At 31.8% G+C, this 21,937-nt stretch overlaps 2 protein-coding genes across 4 annotated transcripts in view; one reads left to right on the top strand and one right to left on the bottom strand.

Moving 5' to 3' along the window:
• Positions 1 to 21,937, top strand: part of chas (chascon) — an 84,902-nt gene that overhangs the window by 54,867 nt on the left and 8,098 nt on the right. For all 3 annotated transcript variants that reach the window (XM_085193807.1, XM_085193806.1, XM_085193805.1), the window contains exons 7-10: positions 17,613 to 17,765; positions 18,206 to 18,307; positions 18,578 to 18,728; positions 18,914 to 19,000. In XM_085193807.1, coding sequence (XP_085049933.1) covers positions 17,613 to 17,765; positions 18,206 to 18,307; positions 18,578 to 18,728; positions 18,914 to 19,000 — 493 coding nt within the window. The remainder of the gene's footprint in view (positions 1 to 17,612; positions 17,766 to 18,205; positions 18,308 to 18,577; positions 18,729 to 18,913; positions 19,001 to 21,937) is intronic.
• Positions 16,798 to 17,470, bottom strand: LOC146533886 (N-terminal Xaa-Pro-Lys N-methyltransferase 1-A-like). The gene has a single exon (XM_085195194.1). The coding sequence runs from the start codon at positions 17,458 to 17,460 to the stop codon at positions 16,798 to 16,800; it is 663 nt and encodes a 220-aa protein (XP_085051320.1). The 5' UTR covers positions 17,461 to 17,470.

The raw sequence follows: 21,937 nt of genomic DNA, 5'->3' as shown, positions 1-21,937 counted from the left end.
AGAAATGTTTTATTGCAACATGTTTCGAATAGGCTTTGCTCTTGATTTCTAATATGATTTTTTTATTCACGTGGTTAAATGAAAATGGAGCAAAAATGCTGTACTGTAAACGCAACACGTTGTGGGTTCGATTCTCACTCGAAGAAATGAAGTATTTAATATTTTCAATTGGTATCGAGCCAAAGCATGGCATTGAGTGCCTACAGAATTCGGCGCAGGTGTCTAAACAATAGGTTCCCAGGTTACCTCTGGGAACGCTGCTATGTGAGGGATATTTAGCATGGCCCTAAAAAAATAAAAAGAAGTAAGAATGTAAAAAAAATATTATTAAATTACCTCTTTACACAAAGACTAATAGATTTAAATTATTAATTAATATTGTAACAAGTTATGAAATTTAAAGTGAAAACCTAGGAAAGTTCCTTCTCCCAATACAACATGTTAAAGCATTTTTAAATTTTAAAGTAGATACCTGTAAAAGTAAGTTAATATACACTTGACAAATAAATAAATATCATTCATATAATTTTAAGCGCTGACCTTTTCAGAGTTTTGAGAACAAAATAACGTCAATTTAATACACGTACCATTTTATAAGGAAATGATACCAAAAAATATACAAAATAAATTTAATATTTTTTTGAAGCGGATATTGCTTCAACTCCATTTTTTAATTTCCACGAATACAGGAAATGCACTTATCATTTCTGTATAAATTGAGTGAAAGATTTACTTGTAGTCGGTTTACATAGTTTTCACTTCATATGTACTTCAGGTACCTACTAGGTAATGAAACGCGGTTGCTGAAGGGTTTGGGTTGAAAACCTTGATTTATAAGAAACGCCGTCGTAGTGTATTTATTTTTTGCCTGATTGTATGCATTGCTTATATGCTTAAAATTTAGTTTTTTATAAATAATAAATAAATATGGTGTATGGTATGATATGGGCAGAATTGGTAAAATAGACTCTCTCTTAGCATATCCCTCTGAAGTGAAAGTTGTAAGAGAACAGAGTAAAAATATATATAGAATTTAATCTCTGTAAAGGCTAGCTTCTTATTTAAACGGTGGCTATGGGTTTCTATCCACTATTGGGGCAATGTGTTATTTTCCTCCTTTGGTAAGTTTAATTTTATTTTGTGTTGTTGGACAACGTTGCATTTTTGGGGGTAACGTTGAAGACGGACGCCCGCTGTTCCACATATGATTTACCGTGAGGTTAAAAAAATGAAATCTTTAAAGTTAAACTGATATACTGACATTATTAATGGTAAATATATATTAATTCGTAATTTTTTATTTTTTGTTCGGACCCATGAGCAGCTGCATTGAAATTAAAGATATGAAAGTGTCGTAACAGCTTCGTGATTGAAAGTAATGTCGGTGCTTTTTATATAACTGCTAATCAACATGAATGTATTTATATTTATAATTTTTTTTATTAGAGTAAGCTTTATTTCAAAATTTTCATAATTATTATATACTAGCGGACGCGCGCAGCTTCGCTTGCGTATTTAGGGGTGAATTCTAATAAACCATGAAACATGTGTTCAATGAAATATTTTTAAGAGTCTAAATTTCAAATTTTATAAAAATCGATGGCGATTTATAAATTTTTCCATACAAACTTTCAACCCCTTATTTGCACCCTTAGGGGAAGAATTCTAGAAAACCATGAAACACGTGTTCAATTAAATACTTTTAAGAGTCTGAATTTCAAATTTTATAAGAATCGGTGCCGATTTAATTTTTTTTCCATACAAACTTTGAACCCCTATTTCACCCCTTTAGGGTTAAAATTTTTCAAAATCCCTTCTTAGTGGATGTCCAGATTACGAAAGTAAATATCTGTCCAAATTTCACGTTTCTACGCAAAGCGGTTACGGCTGTGCGCGCGTCTTACCTCAGTCAGTGAGGACAAGTCCTTTTATATATATAGATTTCATATTATATTTTTTTTCAGTTTATATAAGTATTACTGCTTAATTTTTGTTAAATTTTGTATTTTTGTGCCCTTCGCCCCGGAATCGAGGCAACGCGCGGCGTTGAGTTTCACTACTTTACACGCAATGCCACCAAAATTCAACGGAAAATGGGAAACGGATTGTTTTAACACTAGGCTCTCTACCAGTCTCCATCAGCCTACCCTACTACATGCGGGATACAGCGTGAAGCTGAAAACAAAACGTGTGAACGTCAACACATTTATCATACCCTAGTGGTCAGGAAGCGCGTGCGGGCATTCTTCAGAAAATTGCTCTTGATACGTTGCATCAATATCTCTCAGGTTGACGCGTTATTTACACGCCTCGGTTGCCATGTAATGCGATAGGCTGATATAGTACGTAATCTGTAAGCTTAATCTTATAATTTAAATTTAATTATCATAGTAATTTATTTTCATACTTTACTTTTTATATTTAAATGTAAAATATAAATATATGATACATATGTTAGCATTAGTGTTAAAAATAATCTAAAAAAATATATTGTTAGTAGATAGATGAATTTGCCCCAGTGGGTATGTATTTAAGTTATGTGACCAGTTGTACGCAGGAGTGTGGCGGGTCGTTGTAAACGTGACAGATTGTGGGTTTAATTCCCACTTTAGGATTTTTTTTTTCATATTTTCATTTTACTGGCTCTGATAGCGCAAAAGTGCAGCGTTGAGTTCCGCCATTCAACACTCAATGCCACCAGAATTAAATGGAAACCGGAAAACAGAAAGTGTCTTAATGGGAACGGAGTGTTTTAACACTAGAATTCCAGTGCTATTTACCCTGTTATGTGCAGTACACAGTCAAGCTAAAAATTAAAAAAAGAACTATTTAAGCTAAATATTCAAGATTATTCATCTTTAATAAACATTGCCTAGCTTTACACTAGTTATATGTGCTGATATATGACGTCACATGTATGATGGGTGCACAATAAAGGTGATCAACCTCGAGTGCACCGTCCACCATTGACATGTGGGAATGCTGTGCGTAGTACACGGGACGCATATTGATAGATCTCTTTTTAATATTATTCTGTTTTTAGTTCAGAAAATATATTATATTATAATAGTGAATAGAGATAATAATTAATAAGAGGCCCTCGTACGCAGGGTCAGTGGGTAGGGGGTCATGGAGTTGTGGGTTCAATCTCCATTCGAGGGAATTATTATTTATTAATATTTTCGTTTCTTCGCTCTGGTATCGAGGCAAAGAGCGGCGTTGACTTCCGTCACTCAATTCGCAATGCCTCCAGAAATCGACAGAAAGTGGGTAGCGGAGTGAAGTAACACTAGGTGCTCTCTGCCTAACCTGCCGTGTACAGGATGGGATGCAGCATGAAGATAATTATTATTTTTTTTATAATAGTAAAATAGTTTAACTATCAAGTTACCACAAATATTTTTTGTGATAACGTGACCTTCGCGACATATTTTAAATTCAACTTACACGAAGAAAATAAATATATAAGGTAATGACTTCTTTGATGTACAAAAATAGAATCTAAACCAATTATGGCCTTTTGAAATCTCTTTTTCTTATAAGCTGTTTTTGCGAAGTATTAAAAAACAAGTTTGCTACGTGAAATTGCGGCTGAGGCAGCATACGTCAAAGATATCGTCAGCTTGAGGCTAAATATAATCATTTGTATGATTACAAAAATTTTAAAAGTATTTATATTAAAGCTATTGGGAACCTATTTCTAAGAATTTTTTGCACAGCTGCCAGGTGAAAAATGAATATTTGATTGCAGTATATTTTCATAATATTTTATTAAAAAATTCATACATAAGGTTACGCATTCTACAGGTTATAAAATATATTACAACTTATTTTAAGTTTTTTTAAATTAATTAATAAAGAAATACAATTAACTTTTTTAATAAACATTTAAATTTCGATTGACGCCAGTCGTGTCGTAGAGGCAGAAGCGAGTAACTGTACACCCGACAGGTTGAGGGTTCGATTTCCACTCGAGGAAATGAAATATTTAATATGAGCTTCGCCAATCAACTCTCAATACCTCCAGAATTCGGCGGCAAGTGGGGGAAAGTGGCGGAAAATGGGGGTAGCACTAGCCTACCTTTGCCTACACTGAACCAAAAAATATTTCAATTATAGAAGCAAAACTATTAAGATGTAAGAAAATGAATATTTGCGTAATTCGCATCGGAAGGAAAGTTGAAAATTAAATGGGTTCAACAGTTTCCCTGTGAACCATTTGCTGATAATAATTGAAGCATGCGATTTGCATACTTTCCATGTCGGAACCAAACTCTTTAACTTGTCGGCGAACACTGAACAGTAATTGTGACAGACAGACAGTTGCACCTTCAGCTTTTTGCCTGTTCTGGTTTTCATTCTTATTAGCTTACTAGTTACTATTTAATATGTTTTTTTTTTTCTATATATGTCTGATACTTCAAATATCGATTGGAAAATTGTATAGATTTAATGTAATTCCTCTAAAAATATAATATTTCGTAAAATTAATTATAAATAACTAAAAAATAATAAATATAATATATTTTTTTGATTTTGTTCAATAAAATATCAACAATTTTTATTATTCAAACTATTTTATATTTTCATTATATTATTGTTATAGTTTTTATTAACTGTTTATGTTTTTATAGAATCTTAATATCCGGATCAGCAAATACTATAACCCGAAAGCTGAACCTATAAACCTTAAATAGTAAAACACTCTCGAACATAAAATAATATTTACACGTGAAAATTAATTAGACATGACTAAGTTGATTTTCTACAGACCGTAACTCTACACCATAATTACTTTTTGAGCATAACCATGTCAATATGAATATTGACTATGACAAATATGTAATTACATAATATTTGAGTTTCTTTATTTACAGGATATTACAAATATATTTGACAAAAATTTTGTAATATATATTTTTTTGTAATCTATTTCCTTTAATCTTTTTTTATTAATATAAACAATTTCAAACCGTGAATAAGTTCAAAGAACCAAGATTTTAAATCATTGATTTCAATCAACATTTCCAATTTCTATAGAAAAGCTATAATTGTACGTAAGTACAGCTGAAGTAGGTCACTTTTTACGCATGTCTATACTTATAATAAAATCGTAACAAATTGTTGTCTGTACATGGAAGATATATAAGACAATATTATTGTTAATATTTATTTACGCAGTAGAACCAAAATTTTTGATATTTTTTGTCTCATTGTCTGTTTCTTTGTGCGTTGATTTGCGTGTTCACGGTAATTTCAGAAACTTCTGAAACATCTTAACTTATGTTGTTAAACAAAATTCCCAAAAATAACTTATTTTTTGAATTAGCTGAAACTTTCGTTTTCAATATCGGTATAGACATTGTTTTTAAATTGATATTATTAATGACATATATTTCAAGCGGGCGAAGCCGCGAGCGGGTCGCTAGCAAAAAATAAATGCCTACATTCTAACTATTCGTATCTACAGCTATTGTAATTCAAAATTGTTAAACCTAATTCGGTACGATACGTGCACTCTATAAATTACAAGTAAGCGTTCAGAATATGAAATCGAGCCTACTTGTATATAAATTTTAATTATAAACGTTATAATGGGAAACCGCGCTTAATAACGGGTTTAGTATCGCACGATACATTTAACGGGACCCCCGCAACATTATTGTACTTCCTTCGGTACAGTTAACTGAATACGCAATATCTATTCAATTTCCAGTTGCCATTGTTCATTGGTTCAAATACTAACCTGCTTGAACTGTTTATTTCTAACTGAATTGTTGGGTGGATTGGTTACGTTTTATAATGAGTTTAACAATGTAATATCAGCTTTGCGGTATCCCGCGTGTAGCAGAGGGAACCTAGTGTTAAGACACTCCGCTCTCCATTTTACGACGAATTTTTCTAGGCACTGCGTATTGAGTGGCGGAACTCTCGCGGCGGAAGTGGCTTTTGCCTTGGTGCCAGAGCGTTTAAATTAAAATATTAAGAACATTCTCCCGAGTGGGGATCGAACCCACTACCGTTGCGGTACAGTCACACCCTTGCGACTACCCCTGTGCCACGACGGTCTCACTTTATAACACTTATTTATTTAATTTACTTATTTGTACTTAACTACATCATTGATTAAAAAAAATAAAAAATAAAAGAGAAGTTTGAATGATTTTCAGGCTATAATATTCAATATCTATACGTTTTCTTCAATATTTTTTTTACCCTTAGTGTAAAAACAACGATTTTTAAACGTCTGTACGTATATCTGTGACTCACCTATACTTTTTATATACTTAGATAGAAAGGAAATTAGAAAAAAGTATTAAAAGAACTGACCGAATAACTAATAAAGTTTCTTATCCACCTTAAAGCACTTAGTGGTCACAGCAGGATGTACATAGTCAGTGCTAAATTTAGAAGTTAATATAATATTTTCTTTATTTTTATTAAGAAATATTTATTTTTTGTAATAAAATTCTACACTAATGATATAAGGATGAAGAGCTTGTTTGGTAGAACACAGTTAACTCAGGAACTAATAATTTTAACTGACAAATTCTTTTTGTGTAGTTGTATAGTCCATTTATTAATGGCCTTTAGCCTGTATTATTTTATAGCCTATTATAGGCTTTAGTTATAACATTACTTGAATCGTTTCAATCTAACCCACCGTACCAGCATTAGAAATAATTTCGACCACCATACAGAACTTTGCATTTAATACTCGTATTTCCAATTGAGTACGCACGCGAAGCCACAAGTTAAAGCTAGTGTTATCTTTATATAAAACTAAAATAAGTACTGGCGTTTAGATGAAATTAAAATGAAATAAAAAGATTTCTTCATCGACAGTTTATAGTCAGTTATTTGACCAGACTTGGGTTTAATTACTTGTTCCTTGTGGTTCAACGTCATTGAACTTTGATTACTTTTTATTGCTATAACTGTCAATGCAGTTATTAAATCCCACAGACATCCAGACAAGGTGCCTCTTAGAATTACTAGATATGAAAGTTATATTTTACAACTTTACTGTAATTATAAATATCGTCGTAGCGCTTCGGGAAGATGTCTGGCTTGAATATGAGATTTTTTGGGTTCAAATCTTTTCCAAGGGAAACAATTATTTTAATCTCTTCTATTCTCAATGTCTCGAATTTGGGCGGAAATCAAAGAACGGATTAAGAGCAGCTAATTTAACACTAAGGTTTGTAGTCTGCTCTGCTATATACAGGAATTTATATCAGTAAATATATATAGATATTTCTTATAGATTAACTGGAGTAATTTTCTGAAGTGGATACTTAAATGTGATATATCATTTTTCACCTTTACGGCAGAAGGAACCTAGTTTTGACAGACTCTGTTCCCCATCTTCTGCCATATAATATAATATAATATATCTACAAGGCTGAATTGAATATTTTACAATTATTTCAAGCAATAATTTATTTTTCTCTAAGTAAAATAGTGCATAGAAAAATTTCAATATTCTGAAACTGGGTCGAGGTCTTTCGCATAGAGTAAACAAAAGTGTTTGTTATGCAAAGCTTTCTTTTATATTGTGCTTAGTCATGGCATTTCTTGTAAGCATTTTATGGTTTTCAAGTTAAATATTCGATTGTAAAATCATCTAGGCACACAAGCGTGTGACAGTAAACGCGATAGGTTGTGGGTTCGATTCCCATTTAAGAAAATTGAATATTTAATATTTTCATTTTCCTTGTTCTGGTACCGAGGCAAAGCGCGTAGTTGTCTTCTGTCATTAAACACGCTATGTCTCCAGAATTCGGTAAACAGGGAAGAGGAGCGGATTGAGTTAACATTAGGTTCCCAGGTTCCCTCTGCCTACTCTACTATGTGCAGCATTCAGCGTATAACTTTATTACGTTCATATGTATACAAAATACTTATTATGTCAAGTTTAGCCTACAAATAACATTAGTAGTCAACCAGCAAGTGTGAGACATCGCCTATCGCCCATTCACATCCTGTCAGACGCGACCCAACAAATTACATAGACGCGTAGGAATGTGTAGTGATTTATAAGAAATAAATATAAAAAATAGTGATTTATGATAAGTATGTACTTACCAACTTACACTCGATTTTTTTACACTTTAAAGTAAGTATGTTAATTAAAATTGAAATGTAAAGAAAGTTGTATCGAGAAATGAGATTAAACCTATAATTATTATGCCTATTTATTACATTTTATGTAAAAATTTGCATATACCATACCTACTTTTAATTTTGCTATGAATATCTGTAATATATTAATGTGTAATTTCAAATACTTAAAGTGTGTCTTCCATATATATCTTGCTAGTTATGGGTTCGATATGTGTCATAACAGTATTAGGCAGGAAATTAATTCAATATTTTTTGCATATAATCGTTAATGTTTAATTGTTTTTGTAATGTAATACAGAATTATATTTAGAGGTTTAAGACTTAAATGTATACCGACACCTTTAAAACTGGCAATTAAGAACACTTACTAAGAGTCTGTCTCGAAATTTACGTTCATATTTTATAAACTCTACTTTATTAAAATTCTAATTTATTATGGATAAAACCATTTTATTATTAAATTTCTACAGTTTTATTTAATTTTCGTTTTTTTAAAGACAGAAAACGACAAAAATCGATCGCTTATTAAGCTACTAATTAACTTACTTTCTGTATATATATAAATACATACAAAAAAATAATATGTATGTCGATACAATACTTTAAATGTATCATACATGGATTGCCAGTAAAACTGTGAGCAGGTTGCCTTCGCAGAATAGTTGGCGGTCCACCACCGACCGGGCTTACTTCGCGAGTTGAATACTAAATGCTTCACATTTTGCCAAAGCCGCTAAACGAGTTGACGGACGAAGTGTGGAATAATTTTGTTTTGTATTTAATTCTAAATATGTATGTATATAATGTTATTCCTAATATATTCTATATAGGGGATATGAAAATTATAAGCATTTAAATATCTAAAAATGTGGTTTGATTTTCTTTATTAGATCATTTTTTGTTTTGGTTTTAAAGATTCACGTATTTTGCACATAAGACGATATGGAGAATGCTAGTGTTAAGATACGCCGTTCATTGCCTTTCGCTCAATTTTAGAGCAATTACGTGTTGTATGGCGAAACTCAACGCCAAATTTTGTCTTATTAACAGAGCGCGAAGTAAAAATTATTCTTTCTCCCGAGTGGCAATCGGGCATACAGTTTATTAAAATAATCAGATAACGTTGTAAGCGTAAACGTAAACCTTACGTAGTATTCTATAATTATAATCGTTAAGTAAAAGTTAAGTTGTAGAATATAATCAATATATTTAGCGATCATTATAAAATAAATATAGTATAATTAAGTAATTGCAATTATCGAACAACCCCCATATTAAATCAGTGTCCAACGGTAAATGGCGTCGACACGAACTTACTACGTCGATTTTTTATTATTATTCAGGTTAATATTTTTTTATTGAAACCGACATTTTAGTGTGGTTTAAATTTCAATCAAGATTCGGTCAAACGGTCACGATTGTGGGTTTGGAAAGGTCAAATTGCAATTTGGCGAATAGGCATAGTTAATTGCCTAGATAATAGTTGAATGTAATATAATATTGTCATACTTATTTTGTAATAAGGTTTTTGAGTATTTTTTTATACATATATATAAATTACGTATATATTTTCGTAAATTTACTTATGTGTACTTACACGTGTGTTTGGTTGTGAGGTTGTGAGTTTGATTCTCACTTGAGAAAATGAAATATTTAATTTTTCTCTGGTGGAGTTCGGCCACTCACCACGTAATGCTTTTAGAATTTGGCGGAAATTAAGAAGCGGAGTGATTTTTACGTTTATATATATTTTTAAATAAGAAGCAAAAGGAATAAGCCAAACAATCCTGTCCCCATTTCTCTTCCACTTGTCAAGACAAGTGCTGAGGCGGAAAACAACGCCGTACTTTGCCTTACGGAGTGAAAAATAAAAAAAAATCAAATATAATCATTCCCCCGAGTAAGGATAAAACTCACAATCATGGTGTCAGTCATTCGCTTACCGCAACTGCCCCATATTATCATTAATTAAAATACAAATTCCACCTATTTCATAATATATTAGATATCACACTTACATCCAGTTAAGCGAAGATTTATAGTCAAATGCTATCAATCGACAAGGCAAGACAAGTGTTTAAGTTACCCATGTAACTCGATTAATACTTTCTCGGACATTACTGACAACTGGCTCACCTTGCTCGATCGAGTAATTTCTATTTGACTTATTGGTCTTGATCCCAGTGTTTTCTTTCCTGTGAAACTTAAGTGGGTTACCAAGTTTGATTTCTCTTCTATTTGTTAAGTGGCGGTGGTAGTGGTTTGGGAAAGCAGAGAGATTCTCTTGCTGGGTTGGTCCTAAACTTGTTATGTGAACATGTCTTGTATATTTATAATAAATAGTACAGTAACTTAACGTAAAAGTTAAACATACCTATAAATTTATATTAAAGCTGAACTTTTAATAGATAACAAAAACAACGAATAATATTTAATAATATAGAGAAAAATATTAAAATCTCCCATGAAAATTGAAACACAATTATGAAATTGAAGAAAAAATTAATTAAATAATAAACCATTGATGAATGAATCTGTATCCCACATAACTTACAAAATATATTAAATATTGAACCTGCGATGACATCTATAGCCAACAATTTGTTGCAATAGAGAAAATAATAATAAATAACGAAACATTCACGATAAAAGAGAGTTGTGACACAAGTACACAGTTCACTATTTGATAGGAAATCTTTAAACTAAGGAAGAACATGGAGCATTTCTAAACGTGGACGTTTCTAAAGCTATAATAAATAAGCTTATCTTGGACGATTCGTTTGTTAATTTGATATAGCGTCGCTTGACATTTAAATAAATACGAGTACGCTGAGTTCACTTCCTTCAAATACATAAATAGTGGACACGAGTTAAATGGTAATTATATTATTATTTCCTGTTGAAGATTTATTTCATACTTATTAATTACATTTATTTTATTATAATAGCTTCCGGGGGTTGGCTAATGTCCTTAAATGACTGTACGCCATCTTCTTTTCCTTATTTTTTTTTTGTTCAAAAATTCTCCTGCATTTTTTACTATAGATACCTATGTAAAAAATATCACGATAAATGCTTGAAGAGTTTATGCGTGATAGCGTAACACGCAGATAAACTCATTATCATATTAAAGACCTTCTCAAAAATATATATAAATTTAGACAGGAATTCCTCAAAACAAAATCAATATTTACTTTTGTTAAAGGAGCAATTCATATGTCAAGGTTGCAATATAAATTGCACAGAAACCTTTTCATTTTGACTATGAGAAACGAAGCTGTAGTTTGAAGTTAGACGCAAACATCTTAAAAACTCTATTAAGCGACCAAAATTATTTAATATTTGCTTAAAAATAATTATTTAACAAAATTTTAAAAAGTATTTTGAATCCTTTATGAAGTTAAGAGAAACCTGTTACATAGCAAGTGTACTTAAGTCCGAAGGCCGGCCGTTGCATGAGGGAGATTGTGCTGTTCTGTTCCAATAAGCAGCTTATTCAATAATAATGTATCAATAAATACCTTCACTATCAAATATCTTTGAGAAGTATTTGACTATTTGTCATTAAATATAAGTCTAGGACATTATTAAATAAATAATGTATGAAATATATCGATTAAAAAGAAAATGTTTCAGATAATCTAATTATTAAGAAAGATATATATAAGAAAGAAAGATATATAGAACAAATATGATATTTACGCCTCAAAATATAATATAATAATATAATAATTAGGCGGAAAGTGGACAACGGAGTGTCTAAATACTATGTTCTTATATTTAAAAACGTAAAATCTATTTCTCTTGGATATAATAATAAAAGTATATATATAATAGGATAATTTGTGCCATCGCCATATTAAAGTATATAGTAAACAAGATGCGTCAGTCTGTTTGTAAGTAAGCATTAAATTCCCAGGGAACTTATCGTGTGTTTCATCGTAAAGCAGATGTCGCTAGAAAGCCTGTGACAGTGTGATCCATTAGATAGTAAAGGAGAGTTTGTATTAATTGCAATTTGTCTTGAAACGTACCTGAACGTAGTTGTAAATGTAATGTGTAAGCTTGTACGAGGAAATCGAGGAAGCGCAAGTAGTTTCGAATGAAAAGTAAGTACATGCCAAGTATCTACAAGTAAGCAACAAGCGTGTGACTGTAAGCGCGATGGTTGTAGGTTCTATTCGCGGGAATATAGATGGTGGATAATATCAAGCGGGGCAATTAATTTAATAAATATTTTCATCTCTTCGCTCTGGTAAAAAGGCATACATTTTTTTTTCTTCGCCTGGTGTCGAGGCAAAACGCGGCATAGAGCGCGCCACTCAACACATAATGCGCCAAAATCCGGCGGAAAGTGGAGAGCGGAGAGTTTTAACACTAGGCTGACTCTGTCTACACTACAACGGGATTTAGCGTGAAGCTGAAAATTTATCATTTCGCAATACTTCGCAAACCCGCACCTATTAATTGTTTATAAAGTCACGTATAATTCTAATTATTTTAAAGGTTATACCCGTGACATATTTGCTAATACTTTCAAAAAACATTTCAATCTATTACATACAAAATATTATCTACTAATAATTTCCGTTCTCCACTTTCCGCCGAATTCGAAAAGCATTGTGTGTTAAGTGGCGGGACTCAACGCCACGAAATATTTCATTTCAGTAGGAGCAGATTGTCTTAATGCCATATTAGGCATACGGCCTGAAATTTAAAAAATACATTTTTCTGTCAATAGTTTTAATAAATTATAACAATAAAGGTCTTTATGGAGTGAAAAATAAATAAAGAAATTGTATTCAAAAAGCTATCGAGTTTCTGAATCCGAAGAAGCGTTTCGTAGCGAAGCAATTATAAAGAAATAATCTTTCATATAAATATTAAATACCAAATTCAATCATTCTCGACTTACTCACGTACGCGTGCTAATAAACCAACTAAATTATAGAGTCCAGGAATAAAGTTGACAGAAGTAATAGGAGCATATTTCGTACGAGTCTTACTCTGGTAGATTTGTCAAAGCAACTCTTAAGTGGGTTCTCGTGTTCTCTCCCACCGAGATCTTTATTGCCACAGCCGCTGTTTGATGCTGCTCCTATTTTGTAATGAGATGCTGTAAAGTATTTAATTAAATCACGTCAAGCTTTGGTTGCATATTCGATAATTATTGAATTGTGTATTTTATTAAGTTATTTAGGCGAGTGGCGTTAGGGCACTAAGTGTGACTGTAAGCGTGACAGGTTGGGGATTTGATTCCCATTTGAGGAATGAAAATGAAATATTTTATTATTTTCATATTAAATATTTTCATATTAAATATTTTTTTAATTTGATTGACATTTTTTTACTTCCAGTAATATATAGGTATAGCAAAAAATGAACGAGTGAAATTTTGAACTTGAATTTTATCCCGAGCGAACATATAAATCTATTATATTTCGGTAAAGTTGAGAACGACGATTAATTACCATTTAACCTTGCTGTCATTTAACATTATGTTTTTAACAGGATATAAATTTCATTTATAATTTTACTGCAAACTATATTAGGTTCATACTTGCCCCTTTCTCAGTAAAACAACCACACTGTAAGAGTAGAAATTGTAAGACGTAGATATACAATTGACTAAAATTACCATCTGAGGAATGAAATCTCCAAGATGTAAATTATTATTCATAATTTATATAAATGTTATAACCTAACAAGGTAAAATTATGACTAAATTAAATTCAATTGCATGGTATTTTCACGTTGGCCTATCTTAAGTACTATCGCATTCAAATCTTCGAGGCATTTGCCTATTATTCAAATAATAATGCGCACTATTTGACTTGAAAATAAATTATACAGATTATTAGACAGTAAATACTGGGAATATTACTCAATTTCAAAAGTTTATACAGACTTATTATATGTATAAGTTATATTTATAAGTTTACTAGCGGCCCGCCCGCGGCTTCGCCTGCGTGAACTACGTTATTATTAATTTCTGTCTCCATGAGTACCTACGTCCTATAAGTGACGTCCATGCAAAATTTGAGACTCCTAGCATTTGTAGTAACGAAGTTTCATACAAACTTTCAACCCCAAAAACAACCCCTTAGAAGTCGAATATTGCAAATTCCCGTCTTAGCGAGCACCTACGTCCTATAAATAACTCCTATGCAAAATATGAGATTCCTAGCACTTGTAGTATACAAGACTTGTATAAATAACTATTTTAGGGGATATAGAAACTATACACATACTAATTTAATACACTATATAGAACGTATACGAGTATACGTATATATTTGTGGAATGGCAGGTGGAAAGAATCAAAAAGTATGTGATATCAGTAAACCAATTTGTTTATTTATAGCAGGGTAGGCAGAGGGACTAGGGAAACCTAGTATTAGGATCCTCCGTTCCCATTAAGCACTTCGGTTTCCCACTTTCCACCGAATTCTTAAAGGTTTGCATGTTGAGTTGCATAACTTAACGCCACAATCATCACTTTTAATTAAAATTATTATAACACTACCTCCAGTATGTAATATTATAATTGATACGTAACCTAATTCTTTACTATAATTTATGGGCAACACGACGCGTGTACGCGTTTTAGGCATTGTTTTAAAACAATCTGTCATAAAATTTCACTTGACCTGCATGAGCTTTCTAAATCTCATAATAACAAGAGGTGCTAATTCTTTACTTATTTGGAAGAAGTATAGAATCTTATTTTGCTTAAGCTATAAGCTTATGATATTTATTATGGCTAAAGGTTGAAAAATAATTTAAACATTTCCATTGATTTGCATTTAATGCAATATTCAAATCTAGTATTTTTTTTAAATAAATGACGTTGATGCGTCATGCTGTTTCGCTCAAATGACAGGGTAGGCAGAGGGAACCTAGTGTTAAGACACTTCGTTCCTCACTTTCCGCCGTATTCAGGATTGCGTGTTGAGTGGCGAAACTCAACACCACGCTTTACCTCGACACCAGAGCGAATAAATGAAAATATATATTAAATATTTAACTTCCTCGAGTGGGAATCGAACCTACAACGTCGCGTAAAGTCCCACCCTCGTGCCCCTGCACCACGACTGGTCTCAACTTATTCGAGTGCTTACTTACTAGTAAGTATAAAAAAAAGACAGGGCGATCTGAAAATATTCTACGCGTACATTGATTTATTTACAAATCGGACATATCTCACAAGGAATTTAGCAATACGATTTAAGATAGATCACATCAATTACTTAAATAAACGATGACCCCCAGGTCCCTCCCCCCCACACACGACTCCAGTGTTACATGACCGCGCTCATTAAATGATGTAACTCTAAATGCCATTGTGTGCATTTCAGTCACGAGCCCGCTTTAGAATACTTTATATGTATGTGAACTTGTCTTGCGATTTTAGTTAAGACGATTGAATTGAATTAGAGGTACTAGCAGTTAGTTTCAATAGATGCCTTCAATGAGTGCTGGTATTTCAGTAACCCTGAAGCGAGTTTTCTAATGTAAACGCGATAATAATTATGGGTTCCGTTCCTTATTTGGGGGAATAAATAATTTCCATTACCTTGCTCTGTTTTGATAGCGGTGTTGAGTTCCGTTAGTCAACACATCAATGTTTTGTTAATGGATTTCATACACTAGGCTCTCCCTGCCTTCCCTCTTCCTTCCATCTTCTTCTCAGATTATCTTAAATTTTAAACGTTTAACTATAAAGAACCTTCCGCTTTATTAAATAGAGATGAATAAGAATATGCATATTAAATTTTCTTTAGAGAATTTGCTTGAGCAATTATTGAGACAATTTCGTTTGACCGCGAATAAGTCGTAATTGACTTCTCAGCCTTGATTACTTAACGCGCTATGTTAAATTATTATGCTATGTCTAATAGGTCAGTAGTTATTTTGTACAGTTTTAATGGTGGTATATTTTGTGGAAATATTGTAGAAAAAAAAGCATCTAATATAAAGGTTGTGCTAGTATAAATTCATTGAATGTCTTCATCTTCAATCAATTATATACGAGTACATGGATAATTGATCAAAGATCTTCATTTAAGTGTAGGTATTTTTGTGTATATTTATATCTAAATTTCATTATTAATTTTATTTTCTTTTATATAATGTTATATAAAGTAAATTATTTGCAAATTTTGTAGAATTATTATAAACTTTAAATAGTTTTCTTTACAATTATATAACTTGAAAGACAAGTTTTATTATGTAAAATTAAATTGCCAGACACCAAGCGTCATAGTAAAATCTGTCCAAATTATTAATATTTTTATCAACTCTACAATTCCGCAACTACTAAACTAAAAAAAGGAACTAAGCATTAATAAAATTTTATCATATATTTTTTCCTAAACGATTTCTTTTCATAAAAAAAAGATTTAAAAAAATTCAAACAATATATTTAAAAGTTTTCCCACAGCCATCCGCTAGGCACAAGAACAAACGACAAAAACGGGTAAATCGAATCCAAAAAAGCTCCAAGTAACCTGACGCAAGTATTTCGTAACTATCGAAGGCGGTGAATGCACTTGCGAATATTGTGGCACGTCCGAGTTCCGATGCTGATCACGAATACTACCCACGAACTATAGCTTAACTAAAAGTTTTAATGAAAATTTTAGAAACATTTATAAGGAAATAAATTCTTTATTTTTTTGTTGGCCGAAGTGCAAACATATGAACGGGATATAAATCGTCAGGGAGACCCACTTGAAAATCAGAATATATTACGTGAAGATTGGCTTCTTTAAAAATATCCTTCATTAATCTGGAAGGGCGGGTTACAGATGAGTCAACCTCGTCGTATTCCACCTCATCAGATGGAGCTATATTCTCTTTTATCACAATCACGCCTTTTTCGGTCAGGGCTTTACTGCATCTCTCCAAAAAGTTAATTAAATCATAGTCGTTTAGGTGGCCAAGTACCCACTGGCACCAGATCACATCGTATACCTTTTGTGGTTTGAAATCTTGGAGACCGATTTGGTATACAGTTCCTAATTTAGCATTGTCTTTGCCGATCAATTGTTTGGCAGTGTTAATGAACTTTTCGTCTTGTTCCACTAAATCAACTTTCAGGAAATAAAGCATTAAAAGGTTTTTGCTCACTCTTCCAATACCAGCGCCGCAATCCAAGGCCAATTTCGTATCCGGTGGATTATCGGTCAATAGTATGTGATTGAGGAAAAATTTGGAACACTCGATGTCGATGTCTGAAATATAACCGTATCCACCCAGCACGCCTTCTAAGGTTGCTGGTATTTTCGCCCAATAATTCGCAGCATTTTTGTAGAAATCATTCTCTGTCATTATGTCGTATTTTTATTTTTGATTGAAGCGTGACATTTTTGTTTTTTTTTTGTGCTAAATAAACATAATGCATAGAGGCTTTATCATATAAATGTTTATAGAAAAAAAAAAATAAGTTTATTATTTTGTCTAACCTACTCTTTTAATTACAGGCTCTTATAGCAGCAGTGAATGAGACGAGTGAGGATGACATTCGCGATGCTTTGAAAGTGCAGACGGAGCATCAGCTCGCTTTGGTACCTCGGGAGCCTACCCTCGTGAAGGATACCGTTGCCTACAACACTACTATTACCACTGATGACACGGTAAATTTATACTTTATCTTGGTTTAGATTTATCAACACATTTGTCTAAAATATTTTTTTAACTTATTGCAGTATCTCGCACATAGCAGAGTAGGCAGAGAAAACCTGGGAACTCAGCGTTAAGACACTCTGTTCCCATTAAAACACTTCCGTTCCCCACTTTCCACCGATGTTAGGATTTCCTTTTCCTTTTCCATTTCCATAAGTAACATAAATATATTTAAGTTAGATTTCCGGATAATATTTATAGATGAGCTTGATACATAATATGATAGAATAGAATAGAATAGAATATACTTTATTGCACACATAAAAGAAATATATACAAAGAACGACACAAATAAAATTTAAAGAAAAACACGTATGCAAAGGCGATCTTATTGCTTTAAGCAATCATAATATGATTAGAAATAATTACATTTTTGTTTTGCTTTTAAAAGGAGGAGCTGCGAGCACTGCGCCCGGATGGCACGATAGTGACAGAGACGCGTCATACGAAAGAACAAGAACGACTTTGTGACGAGGAACTGTCTAAGGAAGAGGTATGTTAATATTTAATGCCCAACAATATCAAAATGTTATTTTTTTAGCTTGATGCTGTATCCTGCACGCAGAGAGAGGCAGAGGGAACCTACTGTTCATAATGTGTCTCGTTCACAATTTGTAGCATCAGTTCACGCTCGTGCCTCTATGGCACAGAGTACATAATTTCCCAAGATATTTTATATATTAAAGTCCTTTTATATATATAGATTTTAAATAAGTGCTGTTAACTAAGAACACTTAAAAAGTTTTATAAATTGGTTAAACAGGCAAAATCTTTAGCAAGTAACGAGAGTTTGGTAGAAGAAACAGGAGGAACGGAGCGACGCAAGCGGGTGGACCTCGAACACTCAACGGACCATATGGCGGGTGGACTGCGGGTAGCCACACAAGTTCACTCACGGACACGGACAGAAGAAGGTAGTGATTAAAATTATTTTTAGCTTTATGCTGTATCCCAATGACTGTCAAGACACTTCCGTTTTCCTCTATCTTTCTTTTTTTTAGGTTCCTTCGTATATTGCAGTATACATACTTTTATAAAATATAGATACAATAATCATCAATAAGCAAATTATATGAATATAAGTATTTTTTTATCGTAGTCGAAAGAGAAGGCCAACCAAACATGGAAGACGATTGGGAGAGCTTGTCAGTGAGAATGCGACGCCAGCGCCGGCTACGACAAAGTGGTGAGTAGTGGAATTAATTGTAGGTTCTACTATTTAACGATAGATGGCGTAAGCAGTAGTGTAGTCGTTTTTGAAATAGTTCAAAAATACATCACTAGGTGGCTAGTGATATCATTGAATTATTCTTTATATATTTATACATTTTTTTACTTTATTTTTGTAATTATTTCATCGATAAATATTTTTTTATGAATTTCGAAATTTATTGTAATCAAAATTATTATCTTCATAATTGTGTGTTTATAAAAAATGACAATAAAATATTTATAACACTATTTGTGTGTCCTATAATAATTATAAAACATTTTTATATTAGTAATTTTTGTTATATACATAACTTCTTATAAAAATTTCACAATTTAATCAACAATTAAGATAACTGCTTCATGTGTATGACTCATCCACAACTGTAGCTTTTGTCATTGACACAAATAAATAAAGAGAATTATATAATTACGCGACATTTCTTACTTTATAGAGGCACTCGTTGTATGAACCGTATGTTAATACGTATTTAGCTGGCATTGTATCCTTTTTAGAATCTAGTCGACCTTACACCGTTCCGTTTGACATAAGATTTAATGAATCGCGAAAATGTATGGAATTTGTTTCCTTTTCAGGGTTTTTTTATATATTAGACTATTGTTAGAGATTATTATTAAGTGAAAAAAGTAAAATATTAAGTACCCTCTATTTAAAATTTTGTAAGAAACACAAAAAGCTTGGTTTGACATATTTATAACCGTATTTATTTGCGCACTTACGCACCATTGCAGGCAAAAGGAACCAGAAAATCCAGTCATAAGACACTCTGTTCCCATTAAGACATTTCCGTTCCCTACTTTCCAATTCTTAATTTTCACCGGTTTCGCATTTCCGCCTCTTTTTCTTGTAGGGTGGAGAAAACCATTGCACAGTAAAACATCTACGAGTATAAGTACCTACTTAGATTAAAAATAAAAATGATACAATAAAAAAACTTCATATAAAAAAAAATATATAGACCAAAATCAATTACATAATAAAAAAATCTATTAATAAATACGACGTATTTTATTGAATACATCAGGTATATTAAGATTAGACAGGTATTCGATAATAACGTTTCCTATACAGTGTTAGATATCGGCCCACTAAACTATACATCTCCTTATAAGGTAACTCGGCGTCGCAAATTGTTTCATGTATATAAATATTAATACCTACATAGGTTTGTCGTTGCAATATAAAATACAATATGAAATAGAATCGATACATCTTTTCCTATGATATCCATTTTTATACGCAATACTCTATTATGTAATTAATTTAAATAAATTATTTTTTATTAGAATTATGTTGAAATTTTCTTCTTACTTAAAAAAGCGTAAAGCGCGGCGTTGACTTCCACCACTCAGCACCCTACGCCTCGAGAATCCAGCGGGAAAAGGAGTGCCTTAACACGTGCGTAAAGTTAAAAAAAAATGGGAGAGCTGCTGGCAGACATTTCTACAATTCAATTTCCTCTGTTTTATGTAATATGTATTAATATTAGTCTCATTTAACTAATTGATATATTTAAATCGAGCCGATCATAAATGATCAATTCATTTTGTTTATTATTTAAAACTAATGAAAATACTAGGTTAATTGCTATGCCATTAGTCTTATTTAATAATATCAGTTCATAACTTTATGCAATTAAATAATAAATACAATAGTTAGATACTTTATTTTTTTGAATAAATAGAATAAATATATAGTTGAGGAACAATGGACCGTAACCATAAAACTCTTCCTAAACCTAGGGCTAAGATATTCTCGTTCTCCTTTTCCATTTTCCGCCGAATTCTGGAGGCATTGAGTGTTGAGTGGCGTAACTCAACTTGTTTTTTTTTATATATGTAAAATGTTGGGAATTATTATTTATTCTTAATTTTTGTTATGTTATAACTAAATTCTTTTAGGTTTTCTTTTAAAAAATTGTGTTGAATTGAATAACATCTGTTGTCTGAGAATTGATGTCAAATACAGTTTATTATTTTACAAACTTTTTTATAAAAAAAAAAATATTTTTTAACTAAAACGTCATCCTTCCAAGTGTTTTTCTTAAATTAACACAATCAATCATAAGCAAGGAATGAAGCAAGCAATTAATCATATTTACTCAGTAGGTACTCGTATAGAACAAATCTACATTGTGAGGCGAGGTCGGAATATGTAACGCCGTCTTACTGACCGACGGTCTTTGTGATTGAAATACATAGTTAGAAAATTACTGATAATACTAAACTGTCAACTGTGTATTTAAATATGCAAGGCTATTTGCTAAATCAGTTAATTGTTTGAATTTAAATAATACCTGTATATCAACAGGTTTTCTAATGATAGTTTTTTTGTTTTGTTCTGAAACGTATAATTGAATAATAATAATTTTTTGAATGCATATTTTTCATTATTATTATTAAAGCTTTATTACTTTTCGGCTTGACTTGATGATAAATTAAGTGATCTTTCCTTTTTTTATTGTCGACATTCCTTTGCGTACAGTTCAAGTTAAAACAAACGGAACGAGGAAAAACGGGATTTTCTATTCTACGTTTGAAAGTACACGCAAACAAAGTTGCTCTGACGACGACTAGTTGTCAATGAAATTGTCACCAAGTTTTCATCCAATTCAGGTTTTTTTTCAACTGCAGAAAATTAAAAATAATATAGAAAGTTTTTGTATTAGTTAGTTTTTAATACCGAAGTAGTACCGTAGTTTTAACAATAACTTTCACTAATTTAAAAAATCTTTTAAAAAAGTGAAATGACAAAAAAGCTTGCAGTAGTTTATTACGACCAAAGTATTCTTTACATTAATGGTTTAAGCAAAATGCTTACAATCCACCAAAAATTGTAGTATATTATGCGCTGTTAAAATTTTTAATTATTAGAATCTATATAATACGAATT

Source organism: Heliconius melpomene, chromosome 12 (genome assembly GCF_056956725.1).
Source record: "Heliconius melpomene rosina isolate 202511_hmr_F chromosome 12, ASM5695672v1, whole genome shotgun sequence".
NCBI classification, from domain to species: Eukaryota; Metazoa; Arthropoda; class Insecta; order Lepidoptera; family Nymphalidae; genus Heliconius; species Heliconius melpomene.
The sequence above is the reverse complement of the archived record's forward strand: the minus strand, read 5'-3'. Positions and strand labels throughout refer to the sequence as shown.